Below are 26,615 nucleotides of genomic sequence, written 5' to 3' on the forward strand. Positions count from 1 at the left end.
AACAATTAAAAAGGCTTTTATTGGTTTCCAGTAAAGAATACAATCCAAATCAAGTAATGTGTGTTCTGTTCACCCTAAACATGCAATGAAACTATAAAACATGACACATAAAAGCTGTTTATACAGTAAAGTTTGTGTGGAAGTTTCTTTCTATTCCTTTATGTTTACTTTATTTTACTCCAAACTCTGTTTGAAGATCTTTTAAAATCCGTACCTTATAACTGAGGACACACTCTCCACTTCAGTCTGTATAAAATGTCCAGCTCCACCAAATAAAAGCCATCAGTATTTTCTTATTTTTCTCAGGTTTACATAACGCTCAGATATTAAATGTTATAAATATCAAATGATAACTCTTCTGGTCTGCAGGTGTCACTCCATAAAACCCGCTTAGAGAAATGCAGACGCACAGAAACAAATGTTTGTAAGTCACAATCATGCAGTTTCTCACACTTCAGTCACCTGCTAATGAACACCTGCTCACAGGAAGTACACATAATAAATGAAACTTGTGCAAACATGGATCCTCTGCTCTTTATTTCATGATGAAGTGAAGCGTGCGATACTTTATGTCTACATGGAGATACAACATGTGGGGATGGAAGCATGAAGCAGCAGCTTTAATCTGCAGCTTTGTACAGCATGCTGTGTGGGAGGTGCTGTGAGCATGTATACAGTATACACTGTGGTAGTTGGTCCCATATGAACGTACACAGAGTATTTACAGTACTGGAAGCTATCATACACACAGATGGTTATCAGGTTAAATCATCCACTCCTCCACCACGGGAGCACAGAACGTTCAAACTAACCAATGACAGAACTTCAGTCATGTGATCCTTCATGCAGCAGGCTAAATGTGCTGAATATGTTCATCTAAATGTGTTTGTACAGGTGGAGAGCTTAATCTCGGAGCATTATGAGGACTACATGAGCTACAGTAAAAGACTTTAAAGGGAACCTCAGCGGCGGCACAGCGCCACATTCTCAGCATCAGCACTAGCCACGAGCTAAACGCCACGAGAACGGAGAACGTCCAGCAGTCCACAGCTTCAGTTGTTTCTGCAGGTGCTTCAGTAACAAGACCAGATCTAAATGTAAGGTTTACATCTCATACTAACTCTCACAGGCAGTATAACAGATGGACGCAACTGAAAACTGCTCCCAAAGCAGAAATGCCTTAAACCTGCACTCATTTTAAAGGCCACCAGGGGGCAACAGCTGTGGGTGCAACAAGACTTCCTGTCCTGTAGACGTCTGTCACCTCGGTAAATACTTCCCTAATGAGTTTGAGCTCCATCAATTGTTTCATGTCAAACCGAATAAAAATTTATGTTCATATTATAATTTATTCATTTTTTTAAACTTTTGCTCAGAAATTGTTAGCCAATGAGTGAGCAGTATCAGTCCCGCCCCTTTTCTTAGGGCGGGACTGATACAGCGTGGGACATTGGTTTCAAAATGTCACACGCTGATCTAGAGGCTTCAGACATCAGCGGGCGACATCACTTCCGTCTGTTATACTGTCTGTGGTAACGATGGAGCTCAGCGCTATGCTAACATCTCCGTTCTCAGAAACCATGACATCACCACTCAGACGCTGCGAGTCAGAGTTACAAACAGAAGTCACAGCATCAAAAATCATTTTACCCGTGAGGCTATCGCTCAGCTGGCAAACATCACGAGAGGAAACGCTCGATCGAGACGTTTGTGCGCCGCACAGAAATGCAGCGGGAGCTTCATAACTGTAAATTAAAATCGCAGGCAGCCTTTTTCTTGTTGGCTAGCTTTAAGCCAAAGTCTGTATACACGAACCAGTTTTATTCTACTGAAACACATCTGAGGTGCTTGTTGCTGGTTCATGTTGTCTGGAAACCTGTAATTACCACGTGTGGGCACAGGGGGCGCTGTTCAGCCAATGCTACGTCACACAGAGGTGGCGGTAACACCACAGAGACCGACGTGGTTTTCTGGACCGAAAAAAAACCTTCTTCTTCAAGCTGATAGAGCGTGTTTTCTGAAGGTTTGCTCTTTAATCGAGGCTGGAGAGAGTAAGTCTGAGCGAGTTAATGGCCTTTGTTCTCTGGAAATGATCACTAATTATTTATCTGTTGGTTAAAACCGGCTCCAGAAAGCTGCTTTCATATTTGTTAATCAGGTTCAGTCAGTAAGTGTGAGAGATCTACATCTAGTCCTCCACTCGGTCAGGCTGCATGATATGACCCACACAATATACACACATCAGCATCTAAAAACAGTACAAACGGTATAAAACACAGACATAACAAAACAGATCATTTTGAAAGGCATCAATAAAAGTTAACAGTATGATCATATTTCAGCTGACTGCACTGATGCTGTAATATTGTTTAGTTTGAAATGTGCTAAATGTGAATAACTTCCTGTAGTAAGTGCACATTTAAAGGAGAAGTGTCACATAAACACATAAATGTAAAAGGTTACACGTGCATTTATAAAAAATCGAAACATTCGGAGAAACAGGAGCAAAGAGTCAGTTTGGTATAAAAAACTGAAACACAAAGCAAAGTCAAATAAAAATAAAGACAAAGAAAGCAGAGTTCTGTTTCCTTCCTGTTTCTGTAAAACTCCAGAGCCCACGTTTACATGAACTCTGCGAGGAGCACACATCAAATGGAAATCAGCAGAACATACGTGCTCAGTGCTCAATGATGAGCTGCGCCCAAGGACCGATAGGTGTGACAAACCCACGTCTTTGATGGGCGGAGCTTATTTACTTGCTGTAACGATGTAGCAGTAGTGTTTGTTAGCATATATGTTCTTTGAGAAGCACAGAGATGTTTTAGTGTGTAAAACATGTGAGCACATTTGGTTTTTCTGGAACAGTCAAAAGGAAAAAGTGACGTGTAAACAGCCTACACACGGACCTCCACCCAGCTCGAAGCAGCTACACCTTTGGTCTGAAACTGAAAGGATGGAAGCGTTTACTTGGAGGTGGAACAGGAAATGAGACCTAACGTGTTGTGATGAGCAGGAACAAAGTCTGAGCTGTACAGTCTGATGGCTGCTGTCCTCTTCTTCTCCTCGTTTCATCTCCTGCTCATCATTTTACAAAGCAAACAGGTGTTCCTGCTGACGTCAGTGTTGTTACCTGAGAAGGTCGTACATGGCCGAGGTTTCGCAGGTCACGTTCGCGGGTCACGTGGTTTAATAAAGTCCACGGGACGCTGGCTCGTCTTTTCTCCAGCGTTGACTGCAGCAGACCTCTGAAGGCAGTCGAGACTGTTCGGTAAAACAAAGTGCGGATAAAAAAGAATAAAGGTTGTCCAACAGTAAGGTTGTCGATCTGTTGCACATTGAACCAAACAGACCGTCAACAGGAGGCATCGTGAGCAGCTGCATAGCAAGATTGACTGTTTCAAGCAGAAACGCCTCTTCAGATCACACCACTACTGCACAAAGACACGCCAACACCGACACGACGTCCTACATACGTCAATGTTACTGCTAAAATTGCACCAGGTATCCTTTATAAGGTCTGTCCCTAAATAAATTTCATTAAAGTGCATAAAGATATGACTGCTGTTTTGAAAACATCACCTCTGGTCATTCAGACTACCTGCACTACCAGCCCAGAGGTGCATGAACCTTTCTACCAAAACAGGGAAGTTCTTAAGTCTGTGCTGGGTTCAGGCCTCAGCCAGCATCGAGCTCTCAGAGGGGACGACCCCTGATCCACGTCAGACCCAAACAGTCACTGGTAGTCCTGTTCAACGTCCTGCAGCAGCAGCACAAACGCTTATAAGTGAAAGAAGATGATGCTGAGTGCATTCAGATCCCTCTGTGGGACAGGACACAGCAGGAAAACAAGCCTAAAGAACTCAAAGGGAATGTCTCACTCAGACCTACGACGAGCTCTCGGCCATGCCCTTCAGCAGCCGGCCACATCCTACTCACAACAGGAAACATGAGGGAAGACCTCCACCCACACTGGCAGTCACAGCTGGAGACACTTCAGTCCTACGACAGGGTCAGTGACACACCTGCAGAGATAAAGAGGTGACAGACTGTAGGTACACTCAGATTTTTGAGCCGGGAGTGAGTCTGTGGAGCTGGAAGCTTCTTTCATTTGGACACCAAATGAGATCTCTAGGCTCGCAGCTACAACTAGTCCTTCGAAGCCTGAAAGTATTCCGGAAAGGAATTCCTTCAATATCCAACGGAGATTCCTGTAGATCAAGCCCACCCCCTACAAACAGCTGACTACACCCACCAGCCACAGAAGAAGCATTTGGCCTCATCACCAACACCACCACTGTTTGGTCGTCACAGGTAACCTGATCTAGGTAACGTGTCAGAGGTCAGCTGATCACAGGACAGGTCCTGTCCATGAACAAACACATACTAGAAATTTAAATTCTGTCATTTGATGAAAAGTTCCTGCTGAGGGACGGATTTTGCATCCAGCTCCGAGTCGGCTCTGCGGGGTTTGGAGCTGCGGGGGCCACACAGGTATCAGCTACCGACTCGTTTATCCACAACAAAAGAAGAGGAAGACAAAGAGCAAGAAAATTAATGAGATCTTAAAGAAAAGCAAACTTCGGATCACTTTAGAAGCAGGTCATCCCGTCGGGCTTAGAGGTGGTGGTCGCCGTGGCGCCGCCTCCAACCAAAAAGACAGCAATGCTGGATTTGGACTGGTTTAATTTAGGCATGCCAACACTTCCTGCTCTACAAACACCGGATGAGAACTGGTTCTGGCTGCTACTGGCGTCAAACTCGAAGTCCGGGTCAAGAGCCGTATCTGTGGAAACCACCCAGGAGGCCGGGCGCCATTTTTTCAGGGTGTATGGAGTCTTGACCCGACGCTTGATTTTCTCCCCTGAGGCGCTCAGACTGCCGTTATCCACCACCAAAGCATCATCTGAGGAGAAGAAAGTGTTACAGATGTGAGGAGTTTGCACTGTTTTTGCATCTTTGTGGAGCTGCAGAGGTCACCCATGCTGCAGATCCCTCACAGAAAACCTGGAGTTCAAGCCTTCGACTGATCTGACTGAGCCCTGACACGCTGATAATGACGGCTGTACTGTACTGAGTTTTAGAGACAGATCACTGTAATCAGTTTGTCTCTGATGACCTGGTTACGTCGTGGTACACGGTGTAATCAGCTACAGACTGTCCAGCTCGAGCCAGTTTTGAAAAACTGGAACCTGCAGCTTATAAGTTTGTTTAAAAGTTCAAGAACAAACATGACTCACCTGAGGAGGTGCAGGGAGAGGACAGGTCCAGGGAACAGGGCCGCTCAGGTCTCCTGGCTTTGGTCTGTCCCACCTGGGATCGCATCAGACCTGCTGTCTGTGGCTCTAAAGCTGAACTTTGGAGACCTGCAAGTTGTGGACCTGAAGCTTCTGCAGGAGCTGTGGTGTCTGAATCTTCAGATCCCAAAGCTTCGAGGGTTTGCTCCTCTGGAGACGAAGCTCCTGGAATTCCTGGTGATGAAGGTTTCTGAAGGAGGATTAATGCTTCTGTTGGGGCGTCGGGTCCTGGTGAGGCCTGGCTTACTGAAGCTTTTGTTAAGTCAGAATCTTTGCAGCCTCGGGGCAAAGCAGCGGTGACACAACGCACTGGGTGACCTTTTGAGTTTTGGGCACATCTGGGGGTCGACGTGGTTTCAGAGTCTTCCTGGAAACACAGACCTGTATCCACACCTTCGCTTTGACTGTGGGTAGTGGGAGGGGCCTGCAGTGAGAGGGCTTTGCTGGATGAAAGGAGACCAGAAGGAGCAGAAAGTTGAACCTTCTGCTCCAGGTCAGAAGTTGGGGGAGGGTCAGCTGATGAAGCCAGGGCTAGCCGGTTGTTGTTGTTGTTGGAGTTCGAGCCTCGGCCCGATAAGATGCTTCCAGCGCGGCTGTGACGATGATGAGCAGGAGGAGGGGCTTCGCTCTCAGCAGGAAGCTGCTCTCTGCTCAGCAGAGGTTCATGTTCATCAGGACTGAAGTTGAGGAGATTCAAACGGCTGTCTTCTCCTCCCCTCACCCCTCCATCCATGGTCCCCTCCTCCTCCTCCGTCTGCGGCCCCGCCGGATTGGTTCGACCTCCGCCTATCACACCGTTCGTCACCAGGGTGGGGACGCCTGCGCTGTGACTGCTGCCGGCCGCTGTGATAGGCTGGACCTCTCTTCCAGCTGCAGCACTGCTTCTCACGTTTGTGCTGTTAGTAACCGTGGTTACCAGGTGTGGTTCTGCAGCCATAGCAACCATCACTGTGTTCATCTTGGCAACACCTGTTTCCACCTGGAACATGAAACATTTTGGATTAGTGACACAGTTGGCCCGCCTGATACAGCTTCAGCTCAGCTGGTGAAACACCGAGTCGAGTCACGGCGAAGCTGTCTGAGGATCAGCTGGAGAACCCGGTCACATCTAAGCCCTACCTGTCGGTGGTTGGACTTGAACTTCCCCAGCTTCAGCCGTGACGAGGTGAAGCCGCTCTCCTTGACTTTGGGCAGCAGATGGAGACTGGTGGGCCTCTGAGGCAGATTCTGCTGTTTGGGGAGTGGGTGGATGGAGGAAGGAGGGCTATCTACACCTCTAACAGCCCGCAGGCCACTATGAGAGGTGGATGGTGAGCTGTTCACCTGGAACAAAAGCAACAAGCATGAGCGTCTGATACGTTCATTCATCAGCAGCCACGCGCTGTACAGGCCCTCAGCTGTGTGTACCTGATGGTGCAGCATGTTGGTGGGTTGTGATTCGGAGCCAAACTGCTTCTGTGAGTGCTCCATCAGGTTTTCATCAGAACTCTCCCTCAGGTTCTTATCGACCTGCAGACACAGATGTTGGCAGATGTTAGTGTGTCGGGATGGAGGCCACTGAAACTGAAGAAAGACTTCAAGGTTAAAACCTCTCTGGGGTCGAGCTTTGTGGCCTCCAGGTCTTCTTCTGTGAGATGCAGGCAGACTGGGACACTGGGCACGGCGCCACCTGGAGGACGGCGGGAGCAGAAACATGTGAGGTCACAGCAGCAGAGCTGTGCTCGCTGCTTTAATGAGGTGTTTGGGTTCATGTCGGGGGCGTGGCTGTTTGTTACCTGTGTGCTGAGTTTCAGAGATGGTGCAGAGTAAGGTGGGCGGGGTCAGGATGGTGGTGGTGGACACGCTGCTGTCTGTGGACAGCCGAGCCTGACGGACAGACGGACACAGAGCGATGAGACGCGTCCATGGTAACGGTTTGTTCAGGTGTGCTCTAATGGCGGCCGAGCTCCTACCTGCGCCTGCTGCCGTTCGTAGTTGATGGAGTTCCTGTTCTTCTCGCCGCCTTCTGCCCCATTTACAGTCGTCTTGATGAATGATGCCTGGTGGTCATCTCCCTGGAGATTTCTGACCACGCCCACATGAAGATCCTCAATGAAGGGGGAGGCGGAGCCACCGTGAGGAGGCCACCGGCCATGAGACAGATTCCTGAGTGACAGACAGGAAGGCATGAAATCAAGACTTCCTGTCTCTCAGTTTTACACTGTGCATTTACTGTGACACAGTACCACAGGTATCGTGTGTACTCGTGGTACTGTGTGTACTCGTGGTACTGTGTGTACCTGTGGTTGTGTACTGCAGTGTGTGTACTCAGCAGTGTGAGTTCATAGAGCCTCTCCTCTGCACACTGAGCGGTGAGCCGAGCCTCAGCGTCCTGATCCCAGCAGTCCTCCATCGTGTCCTTCAGCGAGCGCAGTAACTAAAGTACACAGAGTGAGAGACACGCTGGGATTACTCTACATCCAAAATACTTTTGGGAATTACCCTTTGAACCTTTGTCTAACTTCAAAGGTTCAGGCTGTGGAGCAATCTGACCACATCAAACTGAAAGACGGACCAGGCTGTTCTCCTTCCAGGCCTCGGGGAACCTGGGTCTGTGTTTCTCTCTGACCACCAGGCTCTGCATGTCCTCGAAGCTCGGATGATTCCCGAGCTCGGCCTGGAACGCCAGCTGGTACTCTGGCACCGCTTCACCTGAGCGAGCAGTGAACACAAACACGCTGTCAGCTGAGGTGGTGCTACTTTACTGTGTGTAAGCAGACGGTGTGCAGGTGAGCGCGCTGCGTACCTGGGAACAGGTCGGAGCACCTCCTGAAGCTCTCCCAGTACAGCAGACCCAGAGCGTAGACGTCCACCTGCTTCAGCGCCGACTCGCAGTCTCTGAGGTTTAGAGCTCCACCCAGAACCTCCGGAGACATGTAGCGCACTGTCCCCACCTGCACACAAACACACCATCCATCAGCTCCGCCCTCTGCTCATTCCTCACCTGCACATCAGATCAGAGCGAACGTTTATGAACTTTGACCTCAGATATGGCCATGGTGTCGTCGTCTCCGGGGCGACAGGGCCGGGGTCCCGTCAGTCTCATGGACAGGCCGAAGTCGGCGAGGACGCAGGACAGATCGGCCCGGACCAGGACGTTCCTGCTGGTCAGGTCTCTGTGGGCGACGGCCGGTTTGTGCTGGTCTGAGACAGTCGGGTACACGTGTTTGTTGTTGTTTACAATCGACCAGGTAAACAAACATATCAGCAGGAAAGAAAAGCACAAACAGGAAGAAACCAAGAGAGCAACGTGCAGACGTTTCACAGCAACGCAGCCGGACGATGACGGCATTCACGTCGTGAAGCTGCCGATGAAGCCAAGAAGGCGTTCCGTTTCCTCCGACACATGTTCAGCGATGGAAACATGAAAGAATGACAAACTGAGCCTTTTAATGTTTTTACTGTTAAAGAGAAAAATAATTTCATCAGAAACATCATCCTTTCTTTTCATGTGACAACGACACATATTACGTTCATAAACAACTGGCCGTTATCCACCCGAGCCTCTGCTGTCAGAGAAATAATCCTCCAACCTCAAAATCAGCACCATTCATCCCAATATTTAGATATTTATTATTCCAGTATTCCATTTATGTCATTTGTTCTCTAAACAAACAAACTACAGCAGCAGACTGGGTCTGTTCCAGCCAGCAGGGGGAGACACAGCACCTGTTTCCAGATGCTCCTCACACGGACCAATCCGCTGTTGAAAATAGACCCTGAGAGCGGCACCGTTTCTTCCTGTCTGTGTGATCAAAGCCTGCGATGAAGAAACGAGGATGACTCTGCACGAGCGACACGAGGTCGTCTTACCTCCTCGGTGCAGCTCAGTGTGCAGGAAGGCGAGGCCTCTGGTCACGCCGTGAGTCATCCTGCAGCAGGTCAGCCAGTCCACAGTGTGGAGAGACAGGTAGTGAGACAGGCAGCCCTGCAACACACACACACACACACACACACACACACACACACACACACAGTTTGACCCTTAAATGCAGCTTTGTCTGATCTTTTTGACACTACAGGAAGTTCCTGCAGCATGGATGGTGCGTGTTGTACGCTGCACTGCCAAAAGCATTTGCTGCCTTCGCACACATGACCCAGAGTGACATCACAGGGTTTAATATTATGTTGCCTGGCCTGTGCAGGTAGGTTGGTCTATAATTAGCTAAGACAGAACAGAACAGGCCTTTATTTTCACTGTTTGTGTAACAGACAGCAGCAAACAGGAGAAATATGAACAAAACTGAGGCGCACATTAGATGCAAGATGTTTGGAAGGAGTTCAAAGAAAAGACTTTGGTGTCTGTGTGAGTGATGGGGGTCACTCAGACCATGGCCATGACTAGTGCGGTGGGTGGGCAGGGTGGGGGTGTGGGGGGAGTCTGGAGGTGTGGCTGACCTGAGGGCAGCGGGTCAATCAGATGGGGGGCGGGGTCACCTGTGTTGGGCCTGGTTTACCTGAGACAGGAGGATCTGGGGCCACTTAAATGCTGGTCTAGAGATGCTTTTTGAGTAAAGGTTTAACTACAGCCAGCTTGAAGGCCTGTGGTACATAGCTGATCATTAGAGATAGGTTGATCATATTTAAGATCGAAGCATTAATTAATGGCAGGACTTCTTTGAGCAGTTTTGTAGGAATGGGGTCTAAAAGACACGTTGATGGTTTGGAGGAAGTAATTATTGAAGTTAACTCAGAAAGATCAATTGGAGAAAAAGAGTCTAACTTAACATCAATGGTACTAAGAGTAGCTGTAGATAATATTACATCTGTGGGATGATTATTGGTAATTTTTTCTCTAATGATTAAATTTTTATTAATGAAGAAGTTCATGAAGTCATTGCTAGTTAACGTTAAACGCTGGCTCGTTGGCTGATTTGAGGCCTTAGTTTTCACCGGAGCTACAGTATCCAGAGTCGTACGTAGTGAGGAGGTAAAGTTATTAACACGATAATCGACCTCTGTTGGAGCAGCGTTCAGATAGCTGCTCTGTGTTGGTACCGTTTATTTTTAATATCCATTTCTTATTTATTTGTTGATCTTGGCAGCTCCATATATTCACTCTGTAACTGGATACGATGAAAGTTAAAGTGGCGACTTCATGGTTGATGTTCAGCCTTAAGATGAACCGTGTGTGTGTGTGTGTGTGTGTGTGTGTGTGTGTGTGTGTGTGTGTCTGTAAGCGCAGACACTTAAACAAGTAATTACTGTCTGAGGGCTGCAGAGGAATGCAGAAACCCACCAGACCAGACATCACTGCATCTGTGTGTGTCTGTTTGTGTGTGAGATACAGACTGATAACAAGAGTCTGAACATGTTTTCACATGTTGGGAAACTTTCTGAGCCCTGATGATGTCAGAAAGGTGCAGATTGTAAAAATGATGTGAGGTCATCTTAAGCGTGTTTCAGGTTCAAGAGGCGAAACAGTAAAGTCTGCTCGTGGCTGCCTGGAAGGAAAGAAATCAATCTGAAGACTGACGGAGGTTTGGAAGCTGATCTGTGTGTGTGTGTGTGTGTGTGCGTGCGTGCGTGCGTGTGTGTGTGTGTGCGCGCGTGTGTGTGTGTGTGTGTGTGTGAGATCAGAGGCTCCAGACAGGAAGAGGGTGTGAAGGCGCCGTCTTCCAGCACAATAACAGACTAATGGAGAGCAGAGGTGAAGGCTGACAGCTGCACTGTGTGACTGTGTGAAGGCACTGCTGGCGCCCCCACAGGCTGCAGACCCCATTACACCACAGGGCGACAGCAGACAAGCTGAATGTGTGAGGTTTGCCCCGAGGGGGCGCTAGAGGCATGAACGTGGAGGGTCAGGAGAGCTCAGACAGCAGGCGCAGTCAGACGTGGTCCAAACACACCTGAGGCTCAGCCAGGTCATCTGACCAATGGCTGAGCCTCAGCAGTCAGACTCACTCTGAGTGGGCTCGGCCTGTCATGCCTGCTTTGGGCCAGATCTGCTCCCCTGACCACCACCGGAGGACTGGGCTCTCTCAGTCCTCCGGTGGGTCCACGGGGACCCGCCGTGATCGAGCTTCAGACCTGCTGTGATGAACTCACGTGTGGGTAGTACTCCATGATGATCAGAAACTCAGGGCGTCCGTCTGCCGTCGTCCTCTCGTTTGCGGTCAGGAAGCGGGCGATGTTGTCGTGCTGCTGCAGCAGCGGCACGCAGTAGATGGAGCGCTCGTTGACGTAGTTCTGTCGGTTAGCTGAGCCGAAGAGTTTGGCAGCCACGCAGCGCTCGTTAAGAGAACCGCGAAACACTGCGCCGTAACGGCCTCGACCAATCAGCTGCCAGGACAGAGGATAGAAACAGGAAAGTGAGCTGTGGCGTTCCTCACGGATCAATCTGAGGTTGAACCTCTAACCTTTGTATCATTCTGATTGGTCTGTTTTTAATGGCCCCGCCTCTTCCCTTAAAGGAACAGTGCAACAAAGGGGTCAGAGGTTACAGGTAGGGCTGCTCGATTATGGCAAAAATGATAATCACAATTATTTTCACTGAAATTGAGATCTCGATTATTTGACGATATTTATTTAACCCTTTAAGACCTACCATAGAACCAAGGCCGCCAGAGCTTAAATTATTTTTTTACATGCTGTAGTGTCATTTTTGGGAGCATTTCAAGTTGCTATACATCAATACAACTGTTATAGCCCATATTTTAATAATATGTATGCATTAAGTCCATAGTAACTACATTAATTGCAAAAAAGTGCAATAAACTACAAAAAAATTGAAAATCGTTTTTGTTTTTTTTTTACATATATTTCTACTTGGAGAAATTTAAGAGGTTTATCCCTCAAAACTTTAAATGCAAAAAAGTTGCAAGAAATAGTTTCCCACCACAGGAAATTTATTTTGAGTGTCTTCATAGTTTTATTTTGGAGATACAGCAATTTTTATATACTGCAGGAAAAACAAAAAACAATCCTATGATGCAAATTTGCAAAGAAAACAGCAGGTGCATCAAAATAAACTATTTCCAGCAGTGCAATTCGAGTTCTAAGCATCCCAGAAACTATTCAGAAAAGTATAGAGTCAAACTTGACTTATAAAAACACCAGTATAGGCTTTTAAGGCCTACAAGTAAAACTCTGCATTTTCTGCAAAAATGACGTCACTTCCTGTTTCGGGCAGGAAATGACGTACATGCGATGGTTCGCGTTGACGTCTTGTTCAATGTGGGAAGTGTTACGAACAGCTGATCAGATCGGCGAAGCGTGTTTCTGGAATATTATGTTTTTGTTCCTGCAAGCGCTTTTTATGCAATTTTTGCAAAGCTTTGTGTGGAAGGAAACCGTGACCGAGGACAAGCTGATGGCACAAGATGTAAGTACAACTCCTCCGGATTCATATGCAAAACAAATTATTGCGCTAGCTTACGCGGTTCAGGTTCTACAGGGATTTAAAAATAGTTACACAAAACGGAGCGTGCTGCTCTGACCGGCTTTAAAGGGTTAACAATAACAATGTATTGAATAATGACTTTAAAAAATAATATAAAATAGTGTGCAAATACTGATAACAGTGCAAATGTTTGCAATATAAGAAACAAATGAAAAATGTAAACATCTATGTTTAGTGAACTTTGCAGTGTTGCTCTGTGGTGCAGCTACGACACCGTAGCAAAGTTTACACACTGTGTCTACTTGATCCACGTCTGACTCCGCGAACCGATAATGTTTCCACACCACTGAAGTTTTTTTACCTCTCTTTTCAACCAACGGCAGTCACTCTCCTCTCCAAATAACTTCTGTTTAGCTTTCCGAGCTTTCCTCGGGTCCTCTTATTGTTGTGACGGGTGTTCGAAATGCTGAGAGGTGCGCTCGATTTGCCACACGGAGCAGCGCGAGAGTAAAGCACGAGGGAGGGGCTAATAATCGGCTCAGTCATTTTTAATGATCGTTGAAAGCCCAGATCGTAATCGTGATTAAAATTTGATTAATTGAGCAGCCCTAGTTACAGGATGGTCAGTTTGTGACGGCGTTGTCGTGCTGCTGTTGTTCACCGACTGACCAGTATTATCCAAATAAACCTGTGCAGCTGCTGCAGGGTGTGTGTGTGTCTGTGTGTGTGTGTGTGTGTGTGTGTGTGTGCGTGTGTGTGTCTGTGTGTGTGTCTGTGTGTGTGTCTGTGTGTGTGTGTGTGCGTGTCTCTGTGTGTGTGTGTGTGTGCGTGTGTGTGTCTGTGTGTGTGCGTGTGTGTGTCTGTGTGTGTGTCTGTGTGTGTGTGTGTGTGTGTGTGTACCTCCAGCAGTTTCAGGTTGTCGAGGTCGATGGAGGACTCTGCGTTCGCCGCCTCCATCACATCCACAGCAGACAGACTGTGTTTCTGCTTCCCTGCACAAACACACACAGCTGATCACATGACCTCAGTCTGGCGAGGACCAACATGGCTGCCGGACAGCAGCCAGGTCAGAAGTGAGTTAACATTGATTTTTATGTATTTGTTATAATTAGTGTCAAAATCAAAGCACAGATGTCACTGCAGCTCATATCACGCGACTAATTTCACGTGTAATGTCGGAGGTCGTCAGATGGGCGAGTTTCCTTTGATTACAAAAACCACAGTTGTGAGCCAGCGCCACCTCCCGAGGACTTCAGACCTCCACACACTAAAACAAATCAGCTGATCGCTCAGAAGGCACTTCCTGTTTACAGCGACTGTTTAAAAAGAGCACAGGATGTTCAGGCTATTGTGCTCTAAAGATTACTCTGAGACGACAAACCTCCGCCCAGCTGGAAAATTCCCTCCACACGTCATAAGAACTTAAGTTCGGACCTCTCAGAGTGTCTGACCCTCACTGCGTGAGGTTTGCTGAGAAAAGTCGTGTCACATGGTCTCTTCCTTCAGTGTGTTTCAGGTCAGATCCAGCTGTGAGCCTGTGAGCAGCTCCGCTAACGTTTTCATGCAGATCCATCGATCCTGCTTTAATCTGAAAAACTCATCACATGACTTCCTCATTTGTTTCTTCACAAAAGACTAAACCGTGTGCATGTGTGTGTGTAGGTGTGTATATACGTGTGTGTGTGTAGGTGTGTATATACATGTGTGTGTGTGCGTACGTACGTTTTATTATGCGGTATCCCAGGAACAGCGCCACAATGAGGATGGCTGCTATGGCGATGGTTACCAGGGCGATGAGCACCGTCACCTCTGGCTTCAGCCGGTGATCTGAGGGGTTATGATGTCATCATCACATCAGTGCGACACACATGTTTGTACTTCTGTCTTTGTGAGGACCTGCGCTGCTCTGTGTAACCTGCGCTCTGAGGTCAGTTTGACAAAGAGGGACCGGTCTGCAGGTCAGACTGAGGGGCTCATACAGATCAGACCTCAGACCAGCTGTCAGTGACGCTCGTCCACCGCACCAGCAACCAAGAGGACAGAAAGCTGTGGCTCATTAAATCATTAAGTGTGTTACTGTAGGGTCTACCTTACCATAAAACACACCTTGAGGCGTCACTCAAGTTCAACTTTCACTCAGACCGTCTAAACTTGTATCCAGTGTTTGGGAACTGCAGACATTTTCACCAGAGATGGCACCAGACCACTTTTTATGTCCGATACCGATATCATACATTTGGATATTTGGCATAGACATCCAGAGTTTAAAGCAGTGCAAATAAATGCAAAAACGTCTTCATGAGACTCGTCTTCATCAGGATCAAAGCTGGGACAGAAAATCGAGACCCGCCCCTGCACAGTTACCAGCTGTCAGCTACACAGAAAGGATCCTGGTGTTATTTCTCAGAAACTGTTCATAACTTCAACTCATTCCTGTCACCTAAAAGGTAAACCTGTTTTTCCATCACCTGTTCAGCTCTGATGATTCAGTAAGGACATCTCCTGGTTTCATCTGCATGTTTCCTCTCACCACATATCCAAACCATCATGACCAGCAGCTGTATGCATACAGGAACCCTCTTGATTTTTCCAGGAAGAATCCAGAATTTCAGTGCACCTCCCGAAAATCTCCCGGAGCCATTCTCCTGAATTTCTCCCAATTTTCCACCCGGAAAACAAAATTGAAAAACCATATCCCAGAATTCATAGCGCGGCCCAGCCAATTCCAGTTTCCAACAATGGCGGCAGCTACTTAGTTTTAATATTACAGTTATTAATCTTTCTGGGTTGAAAAATCAAACTTTTAACATATTTTCAGGCGAGAATGTGTAAAATATCTGAGCCGGCGAGAACAGCGAACTCCCGGCACATCGCTTTCAACCCCCCCGCGGTCTTTGGCTAGTTATCGAAGTCACTCAGATAACTGTTTGTCTTTTTTCAGTGTTGAATTTGTTCCTGAGTAAATCGGTGGATGGATGGATCGGGTTACATTTTTAATTTCTCCTGATATCCAGTAATTTAGGTCGGGACCGATACTGTATATGGGATCGGTCCATCTCTAAGTTTTACATACAGCTGCTGTTCCTCGACACGTCCTGGTGAACGAAGCAGAGCGAGGAAAGTGTTTTCTAAAACAGAACGGCGTGTGCTCTGTCCAACCTGTTCTCACAGGGCGTTTGGTGCTAATGATGATGCTAATGATGGCTAACAGGAAGTTAGCCTCCAACAAACAGCAGCGTCATAGTGAAATAGAATAAATAGAAGCTTTATCTTTTGTCTCTTCTTGCAGCTGCTCAGTGGAGGCGTTGCTAACGGTTACACTGCTGGGTCACATGATGAGTTATTATGGAGCGGGGACCACTGATTGGTGTCAGTGCTTCTCACCTGTCTGTTCCGCCCGGCCGTCCGTCCTCATTGGTTTCAGAGCGGGAGTGTCGGCGGTGGGCGGGGCCTCTGTGTAGTTGGCATTGCAGAGGTCGTGGCTGCAGCAGCAGAAGCGATAGCTGCCTTTCTGCGTGGAGGACGGCTTCTCTGTTACCAGGATACAGCGGTCGGCTTGACACTCGTGCAGGTGAGTCCAACAGCCTGAAAGCAAACCGAGGCCAAACTGTAACCAGACACAGTAGAAGAAGAACGCAACAGAGGTCAAAGGTCAGGAAGTAACAAACCCGATGAGCTCACCTTGGGTCAGCAGGTGCATTTCTCCATCTGCTTTTTTTTCCCACAATCCATAGCAGCGGGAGCCGTGGCTGCAGCGGATCGTGCCGTTCTCCAGCACCACTCCTGGCTGCTCATTGGCAGGAACAGGCTCCACCCCCTGGGGGTTACTGGTGAAAGCACACAGTCTGTCCTCAGCATCACTGGACTGCAGACCTGAAAACACAGAGACTCACCTGTCAGCGAACAGACTGTATATTAAAGAGGGTCAAACCCTGCTCTCTGTCTGAGCTCAGTGACCTTTGACCCGTTTCAGGTCTGACTGAACAAAACAGGAAGTTTAGTGACGCGTCCACAGCTAGACTGACCTCTGACCTCAGCCTTCACAGAGATCGAGCTGTGAGGCCGTGAAACTGCAGCCAAGCCTCACATAAACACTTCTGACAGTTACTGTCCTCCATCATCGTCGCCTCAGAGCGAGCGGCGAGCAGTGACGGAGGTCAGAAACTATCTTTGTTCTTGTTTGTCTCGGGTTGTTTGTGGTTGGAGGTTGGGCTCGGTGACATCATTACACGGATCTCTGTGATTGGCGTCCACGTCAGCCTGAAGGAAAACTCTGACAGCAACAAATTAACATGCAGTGTGGCGCTCCGAGAGCGCAGCGGGAACGTCGGAGCGGCGTTCTCGCCTCGGGCCGCTCAGCCGCCTTTACAACAAAAACCATTAATGTGATGTCCCAGCAGCTCGTCTACACGCATCCCATCAGCCCACGCGCAGCTTCAGACGCCGCAGCGACCGAGGAACGCTGGAAGGAAGCGAGAATCTGAAAACCAGCAAAGTTTGATATTTAAACGGTGATGTTTGCTCGCTCGTGCTGTCAAAGCTACAGCTGAAGAAGCCCGAGGCTCAACAAGAACACGGGCGAGAAAAATCTCGTCCATAAACACCGAGGTCAGCTCCCGCCGTCCGCCTGATCGTCGTCAGGTCATCAGTCGGGGGTCGCGCAGGGTGACCCCCGACTCAGTCATCACTGAGACACGAAGCACGTCGCTTTGTTTTTAATATCAGTCTGATTAATGATTAGGACCTGATGTAATGTGAGAGTGCAGCAGCCGCAGGCATCATCATCATCATCATCATCATCTGGGCTGGACTCTGAATCACGGACACTTTACTAACCCCAGAGGGAAACTGAGTCGTCATAGCAACAAACGTGACAGACCACAAAGCCCTCATATGAAGTCCAGAGACAGACGACATCAGAGGACATCAGAGGACAGCAGCACTCACACTGATGTCTCTGCTACAGGTATCATCACTGTTTGCTACAGGAGGTGTGACAGCAGCATCCGGGACGCCGTCCTGTGCCGCTCGCCGTGACATCAGAGAACTGCTGGAGGTACAGCAGAGTTCCTGCTGATGTCACAACGCTCGCCGGGCCGCTGAGCAAAGCCTGGTCACACAAACACACCTGTGTACCTGAAACCTGAGCTTCTGGCTCTTTCTGATTGGACGCAGGTGTTTCCAGAGTGATGGATTAACGCGCTCACACAGCTGGACTGTTGTCATTTCCAGATGTTGTGTGTCTGTATTTTTACATCAAACTTAAGCCCAGAAATAAAACTTTTAACTGTTTCTTATGTCATGCTTCATAAGACAGCTTGTGTCTCGGGTTGCCGTGGCAACAGCAGCGGCTGCTCAGCCCACGCGTCTTTTGAACAACGACAACACAGAATCGCCTGGATGCACATCTGGATGTTTCTGTGTTCAAGAAGAAAGTCAAACGTTTGCACACAGCGAGAGCAGGATCTGAGTGTGTGTGTGTGTGTGTGTGTGTGTGTGCGTGTGTGTGTGTGTGCGTGCGCGCGCGTGTGTGTGTGTGCGCGTGTGTGTGTGTGCGCGTGTGTGTGTGCGTGTGTGTGTTTTTTGGTTTACATGTGAATGAGGAGCTGCATTCCTGAGCGGAGTCTGCCGTCTCCACCCGGGCGGAGTGGAGCCAGCACAGCGCTGTGTTTAGTCTGCACCGAACATACTCACAGCCGGAGGAAGGTGTGTGTGTGTGTGAGTCTGTGTGTGTGTGTGTAGCCTTATCAACCACATCGCAGCACAAACACAGAGCACGCTCAGACTGCCTGACGACAGCGTGTGTGTGTATATGTGTGTGTGTCTGTGTGTGTGTCTGTGTGTGTGTCTGTGGATGAACAGTCATGAAGTGAGAATGCAGGAATGTGAACACACAACAGGGCGGCTTCAAGGCCACACACACTGCTTTCCTGCATCACTGAGCCTGTGTGGATGCTTCCTGCCCGGCGGGGCAACAACAGCTCGCCATCAGCTGTTGAAGGCCGACAGTGAACTCTGTGTGGAGCATCACAGTCACTCGTCTGTCACTCACGCGTCCTTCACTCACGTCTTCGGTCTCGGTCCACAAACTGAGAAACATGCACGCTTTCACAGTTCAGCTGAACTTTGACCCTTTGGTTATAAAATGAGGTCAGTTAATAATTGTACCTGATCTGAGATCAGTGAGGAACCCTGTGCTATCACAGATCACTGAGTAGGTCAGACACACCGTTCATGTGTGTGTTACTGAGAACAACGTACCCAGGCTCCACCCGCTGCTCCTCCACCCTCACACTCAGTCCTCTCCACCTGTGGTTGGACTAAGCTTATAGACCTGACCTGTCAGGGAGGGGCTCTGCTCCAACCTGACACTGCAGTAAAACCAAGGAGATGGTTACTGACTACAGGAGGGGCGGAGTCTCCATCAAGATTGTCTTCAAACACACCACCTCTGGTTAAAGAGCCATCAGAGGCCACACCCCCCGAGAGCTGCACAGGAATCACACCCACACAGTCGGGCACGCTCGCTGCTCAACGGCACACGGGCAGCCTGCTCAGCAGCCTCCACCCTCTCGGAGGACATCTGGACAGCAGATGTGTGACATCATCACTGTGTGTTTGTAGCATCATCAGCTTCAGCTCAGTCCCGCCCTAAATGTTCATCACGAATCCTTATTTACTCTCACTGACTTTTATCAAATGTTTTTGTCTCACTGACAATAACCATTATTATTGTTATTGTCATTATTATCATATCCAGCTGCTCATGGCGTTATGTTTGTGCCGCTATTCTGAGCGCACGTGTTGCATTCTGAGGAGAAATTTATTTTGAGCGAAGAAAAGCTGAATTTGAGTGAACAAAATTCAAACTGTATTTCAGTGTTTGCTATTATCCACACACACACACACACACACACACACACACACACACACACACACACACACACCAGCCCCTCTCGCTCAGGTTTTGCATTTGCGCTCGCTCGCAATTTGCTGCTCGCGCTCTCAACATTTCTGCCCGTGCGCGCTCAACTCTTTCTCTACACCGTTATATTTGTGCCACAAAACCAGCCAATCACAGACTTGGATGCAGAAAGAATCTGATTGTCTATTTTGGTCTCCAACCAGCTCGAAATGACGAAATGCAATATCCCAGAATGCATTTGGTCCATTTGGGAGATGCCTGTTACCCACCAGCTGACCGCATAGCTGGACTGGACTGATGATTTTTCATTTTTATGTTTGTTTGTTTGTCTTTGTAACGGTATAAACAATGAAAGGTGGTGGATTAGCCAATCATGATCAACTCTGGGCTGGATCAATTACAACACATCCATGTTGAGGGGAAAAGGAAAGCGATTCGTCCCGGACTTCAGCTACAATGAAAAAGACACAAAGCTGAAGTTATTCTGTCTTTGCTTCCTCTTCTCCTCTCTCCCCCTCCCTCTCCTGTTTCTACTTCAATCATGAAACTGATCAATGATCAGCTGATCATCTCTCTTGTTTGTTTATCGCCCACTTTGCGCCAGAAAGAGGAAATCAGCGGATGTCGCGGTAAACAACAGCAGCACGTTTAAGCTTGATCAGCTGTTGTTAGAATTTATTTAATATTAATTTCTAGTATCAGCTGATGTTTGCTGGAGCCACAGCTGTGAAGCTGCTGGTCATGATGTCGGTTTGGAAACATGAAGGTGATACAAATCATACATACCGTAATTGTCGGGCTATAAGCCGCTACTTTTTGCACAAGCTTTGAACCCTGCGGCTTTTAGTCAGGTGCGGCTTTTCTATGGATTGTCCCTGATTTTGTGATGATTTGTTCCGCTGTTGTACGGCACTACGGTGCCTGGTGGAAGGGCATGTGATCAGACACACAGTATCGGGGTTCAAGAGTGGTATGTTGGTCACATGTCCGTCCGCCAGGCAACGTAGTGCCGTACAAGTAGCGCGAAAAACAAACTTCAAAGTAGCGCTACGCGTTCAGCAGGAGGCGTGGATGATGATAGACGATAAACTTGCGAAAAGCAAGTTATGCTCAAGTCTGTCAGTGGAATCTGACAGCGTGGAAAAGTGTGAAAACATCCACGATCACCAACGGATTTCGAAGGGCTGGACTGCTGCATGATGGAGAGGAGGACACCGCCACGGCCCTTCTGAGGGTGTTCAACTCTGACACTGACAACGAGGATTTGTTTGGTTTTGAAAGTGACAACGAAGGAAAGAAGTGGAGAGTGGATGACGAAGCCATCCTGAGCCTGTTCGTATCCGACACTGGAGAAGAGGACTTTGGTGGTTTTAGTGCGCAGGAAGAAGAGAAAGGTGGTGAATGACTGACTTTTCTTCTTGTTAAAGCCGTGTCGCTGCACCTGAGCCTGAAAGGTAGTCTGAATCTATTTTTCTGGTGTGCTGTAGGTTATTGTTATGCACTACATTTGTTACTCATTTATGAAGCACAGTACATGTTTCGTACTTGTAATTACCGCTACTTGTACATATACCTAAAAAGTTATGCAAATATGTACCCGTAACTTGTTTTTCAAAATATTAATAAAAGGGGTGTGTCTCCAAAACAGGTAACAAAACAGGATTTTCCCCTGAGTTTAGCTTGTGCGGCTAATATTCAGGTGCGCTTTGTAGTCCGGGAAATACGGTAGTTACCAACAAGACAGTGCACGTCACTGTCACAACAGCTTTGTTTTAGTTCAAAGGCTTTATGGTTTTTCCTGTAACACCTGGTGGTGTAGTCGGTGATTTTTTGTCAGTTCAGCCTTTTGTTTAACCCGAGTGACCCGGTCAGCTGGTGGGTAACAGGCATCTCCGAGAACGTCAGAGCATTTATGCAAATATGTGATGTCTTGATGAATCGAGCAGATATTTGAAGTTTACACAGAAACATTCTCGCATGAAGATATCTTTAAAGTTTATTTTGTGACCCAGAAAGAGTAACATTTCAAACTCCGCCACTGCCTCGTTTGAGTTTTGGACCAAATGCATTCTGGGATATTGCATTTCGTCATTTCGAGCTGATTGGAGACCAAAACAGACAATCAGATTTTTTCTGCATCCAAGTCTGTGATTGGCTGGTTTTGTGGCACAAATATAACGGTGTAGAGAAAGAGTTGAGCGCGCACGGGCAGAAATGTTGAGAGTGCGAGCGACACATTGCGAGCGAGCGCAAATACACAAACTGAGCGAGAGGGGCTGTTGTGTGTGTGTGTCTGTGTGTGTGGATAACAGCAAACACTGAAACACAGTTTTTGCACGCAGGAATGAATTTTGTTCACTCAAATTCAGCTTTTCTTCGCTCAAAATTAATTTCTCCTAAAATGCAACACTTGCACCTGCAATTTTTTTACGTGCGCTCAGAATAGCGGCACAAAAATAACGCCATATCTGCTGACCTCTCCCTGCTGACATCATCAAGCACAGCTGAGGTCGTCCACCATCATCAGGCAGCTACAGGAAGTGAGGTGATGATGTCACAGCGTTTAAAATCTCACTTCCTCTGCTGTCCTGATTGGCTGAAACGTCAGAATGATGTAATGCTGACAGAGAAGTTCAGAAACAGGAGACCCACAGCTGCCCCCCCCTCCCCCCCCCAGCCTAAACGATGATGTGTTTGATACTGACCGGTGACAGCAGGCAGCAGCAGCACACACAGGCACACCTTCAGCGCCGGGGACGCCATGTTGGATCCACCTCACAGGGCGACGGGCATCACTGATCCTGGGCTCGCTGCACCCCTCCCCCGCTGAAACACAGACAGGAGCTTGGTTTGTTCTCAGCAGATGAGACGCACACTCATCCATCACACACTCCACCTCTCTCCTCCAGCTCGCTCCGACAGCAGCACCATCCTGCAGCTCTGACAGCTGATTGGTTGTGAGAGTTACACAGAGACATGCTGACCCCCCCCGAGCCAGTGTGCAGCTCGTCCTTTTACAGTTGAAGATTAAGGAGGAGCTGCCAGAGGAGCACACAGAAACATCCTTTAAACAGCTCCGTCAGTGTTATCCACCCAGGGTGGAGCTGCTACTGTGGCACCGCTCATACACGCTGAACACGGTTACTGGTTTCCTGTTCCTGCATCGGTAGTTTGTGTTGTTAGTCCTACATTGTACCTCAGTGTATTTATGGCAGTACTGCAACTAAATACTGTAATATCATCACTGCTGCTGTTACACAGTGACAATGATTTCCATCAACTAAATAACACGTGTGTAACGTCTCTGTGCACTGTTTCTGTCATGATATCACACACAGACACACACACACACACACAGACACACACACATACATACACGCACACACACAGACACACACACGCACACACAGACACACACACACACACACAGACACACACCTCCAGGACATCATCACAGCCTCTGGTGTCTGTGTTCACTTAAACAGTCCTTTAATATCTTTTTATTGTTCTGTAAAAAACTTTATTCATAATTTCACATGTACACTCATCTGCCTCTTCATTAGGTACACCTGCTCATTAACACAAATATCTAATCAGCCAATCACAGAGCAGCAGACATGTCCTGCTGAGGTCAGAGGTCAAACGCTTTCAGACTGACAGTTTGGAGTAAACATGGCAGCACGGCTCCACCAGGCTGCTGCTGTGACACTGTGGGGTTAAACTGGTTCATTCCACGGTCACAGATCTCAGGTGGTGGAGTGGGAGATGTCATCTGGGAGCAACAGCTGTGTGATGATGTCACAACATTTCCAACAGCTTCCTGAATCTGAGCCACAGAATTAGAGCAGCTCTGAAGGAGAAAGGCTCCGCCCTACAGCGAGCCAGGTGTACCTAATGAAGTGGCACATGAGTGTGTGTAGCAGCTTTATCATTCATACAAAAACCTGCAGGAGATGTTCCACAGTGCGCACACACACACACACACACACACACACATCTGTAACATCTGCATCAGCTCACAGTCAACCACACACACGCACACACACACTGAGCTGTGTGTGTGCGTGTGTGTGTGGCAGGTCATGACAGGTGCGTTATACACGCGTCATGAAGGTCACACACACGGCATATATACCATCACGTCATACAGAGGTCACGTGGCCGCCGCTGTACATCACCTGTATGTTTGTCCGCAGGTACGTTTAACGGCGCTTTTACAGCTGAGACTGGAGGGGAGTGGCGCGCGCACACACACGCTCTCTCTCTTACGCGCACGCACACACACATACACACACACACACACACGCACATACACAGCGGTCGGTCAGATAAAACGGTTCTTACCGGTGACGGAGGCTGGCTCGGCTCTGCGGGAGGAGACGAGGCCGTCTGTCTGTGTTCGGTCCCGGCTCGGCTCTGTTCGGCTCGGTCCGGTTCGGACTGTGCTCTCGGGTGTCTGTCCGGGTGCAGCCGCAGGTTTGTGCCGCAGAAGGCGAAAATCCGCAGAGACGAAGCTGCGCTCAGTTTTCCTGCGGCCTCAACCAGACTGTCAAACTAAAACACACACCCGAAACATCCGGTCACAGCCTTCAAAATAAAAGCGACGACACCTCCCAGTGCAAACCAGGTGGTCTGACATTAACACTAACTAAATTTAACAGATATAATCATCAGATTCAAACTCTGCTTCATGCTTATACTTATATGAAATAAATACGACCTCTATTTTCAGTCTAACCTCCACTAAATCAGAAAACCTTTAAAATTTGACTGAAAATCAGCAGAATTTTTTTTTTATTTAAAATAAATAAATAAAATGAAAGGAGCTAACATGCACCGTTGTATGTGTGTAGGGTAAAGCACTCCAGAAACAGTATAACTGCATCTCTGACTGACCCTGCACAGTTATGGAGCCGCTGGTGTTCTAGCCTCTATGTAAATGTGTGACGCTGTGGAATATGTTTTAAATTGTCTTTTCTTTGTCATGTATTTATTTTTTTTATTTTCTACCCATGTGTGTCTCTAATACAGTGAAACTGTTACAAAAACACAACAGGAAGTTACTGAAATTGTTCAACAAATGTCTGACTGACTCTTAATCCACTTCTTTGAACCCGTTGATGAGGCATTGATGTGCTCTGAAAATAAGACCTGTCTGGTTCTCAGGGAGGTTTCACACCCTGAGGAAAAACTGAACCCAGCCTCAAGAGAACCGTTCGTACCCTTCAAAATAAACCAGTTCTGCACTTCCTGTTTCCCCCACCATCTGATCTGATGTTAGTGCGCCCACTGCTGGTCCGCTGCTGTAACTTCAGTCTGCAGATGCGCATCCACCAACACCGGCAGCTTCTGAGCTACTGCTGCCCCCTGCCGGCTGCTCAGGTTATTACAGACCGAGGATGAAGGTGAGACCTGCAGGTGTTTCCTGAACTTCTGCTCCTGATCCAGTTCCCTCTGCTCGTCCCTGCTCTGCTTGTTTGTCCTGGTTTAACATCTGTTTTGTTTCTGTAGACATCAGAAATATTTTATGGACATGTTGTTGACAAAATAAACATCAATAAATAAAAAAATATACAAATAATGTAAAAAAGGAAACAAAGTGAGAAAGAGCGACGTCACAGAGCAGACCCTTAGCAAAGGTTCATAAATCAAACACACCTGTTTTTGATTTATGAACATTAGCAAATACAAAGGTGTTCTTCTGCCCCCAGGTTTAAACTGTAGGACATAAAGAAGGATGGAGGAACATAAGGTTTAATGTCATAACAGGCGTCAGTCACACACTAAAAGTTAGTGTGTAGCACTTCTAATGCACAGATGTCAACATTTTATTGCCACTAGGTTTTATATTGTTATTAATACATTTCTATACTGTTGATCATTGGTTTTTCCTCATATGGACACACTTGATCCTACATTATTACTACAGTTTCTGGTCTATTATTACTTGGTTATATGAATGTAATATTACCCAGCTGTCGTTTTACTAGGACATTATTTATGTAACGATAATACCATGCTGTTGTCCAAATTATTACCTCCTTGTTTCCACTTTATCACTGCACTATTACCACATTATTACTGAGCTGTAATAGAAAAGGCCACCAAGGTAGTAAGGAGAGTCCAACTGCACTGAGAGGCCGAGCTGGTCTGGACCATCAAGTTTATCCAGATTCTCACTGACACAGAATAGCACACAAGTAAATTGTAGGACTTTACTTCAGTGGTAATTCAGACAGTAATACAAAGTAGAAGAAAGAAGGAGACTGGCTCCAGACCTGAAGCACTCCCAAACACAAGAACAGAACACATGATATGCCATGTTCTCAGTCAGAACATGCTATATCATGTTTAGATGGAAGCTAGTGAGCTAACCTCCTGCTAATTTCTAACTCTGTTAAATTTAATAAATAAATTCTGTTTTTATGGATGTTAAACTTAACTGTTACACCTGGTAAAGCAGCAACGCTGATCATTTTATTACAGATGAAAGAATTTAGACAGTTTGTAACTCTCAGTGATGCTGCAGTGTTCGTTTGACTTTGGGACCTGAAGCGGAGTTTAGGACCCAGGCACGGCTAATGACGTCAGACTTAAAGACCGGATAAAGCAGGAAATATACATGGTAAACTAAACAGTAACAAAACTGGAAACACCGGGTCAACGACCCAGGTACCCAGGCAATAATGTTGTATTAAAGAAATTCTGTCTAAAGAGCTCAAGGAAAGAAAGTTCTAACGATGCTATCAATGAAGGTCAAAGTCAAAAGCTCAGCTAGCCCAGGTATATAGATCCTCATCCACCTGCTGCTCGTTACACTCAGGGGCAGAAACAGGACCTCGGTTTGGGGTTTCAGAAAGCTGCTGATCTAAGACCTGCACAGCTTCAGCTGCATGAAGAGCACATGATGTTTTCTCTGACGCAAGTAAATAAAACCTGAAGGTCAAAGGTCGTCACCTTTATGTTGAACTAAAACTTCTGATCTGAATTCTTTCACTGTTTTTTGCCAATAGTG

The 26,615-nt window shown here is 47.4% G+C and overlaps 1 protein-coding gene across 1 annotated transcript; it reads right to left on the reverse strand.

Moving 5' to 3' along the window:
* On the reverse strand, positions 1 to 24,169 carry LOC120742186 (bone morphogenetic protein receptor type-2-like). Its single transcript, XM_040045330.1, has 19 exons — positions 23,945 to 24,169; positions 22,306 to 22,426; positions 16,357 to 16,548; positions 16,060 to 16,260; positions 14,398 to 14,502; positions 13,576 to 13,667; positions 11,382 to 11,615; positions 9,147 to 9,261; positions 8,317 to 8,477; positions 8,080 to 8,227; positions 7,849 to 7,985; positions 7,574 to 7,710; positions 7,247 to 7,439; positions 7,070 to 7,160; positions 6,884 to 6,963; positions 6,702 to 6,803; positions 6,414 to 6,617; positions 5,238 to 6,273; positions 1 to 4,903 (listed from the first exon to the last, which is right to left on the reverse strand). Exons 2-19 carry the CDS (start codon positions 22,361 to 22,363, stop codon positions 4,590 to 4,592), a joined length of 3,600 nt encoding a protein of 1,199 aa, XP_039901264.1. The 5' UTR covers positions 22,364 to 22,426; positions 23,945 to 24,169; the 3' UTR covers positions 1 to 4,589.
* Positions 24,170 to 26,615: the final 2,446 nt, after the last annotated feature.

The sequence above is a fragment of the Simochromis diagramma genome, unplaced genomic scaffold, assembly GCF_900408965.1.
Source record: "Simochromis diagramma unplaced genomic scaffold, fSimDia1.1 OVJJ01000055.1, whole genome shotgun sequence".
Lineage (NCBI taxonomy): Eukaryota > Metazoa > Chordata > Actinopteri > Cichliformes > Cichlidae > Simochromis > Simochromis diagramma.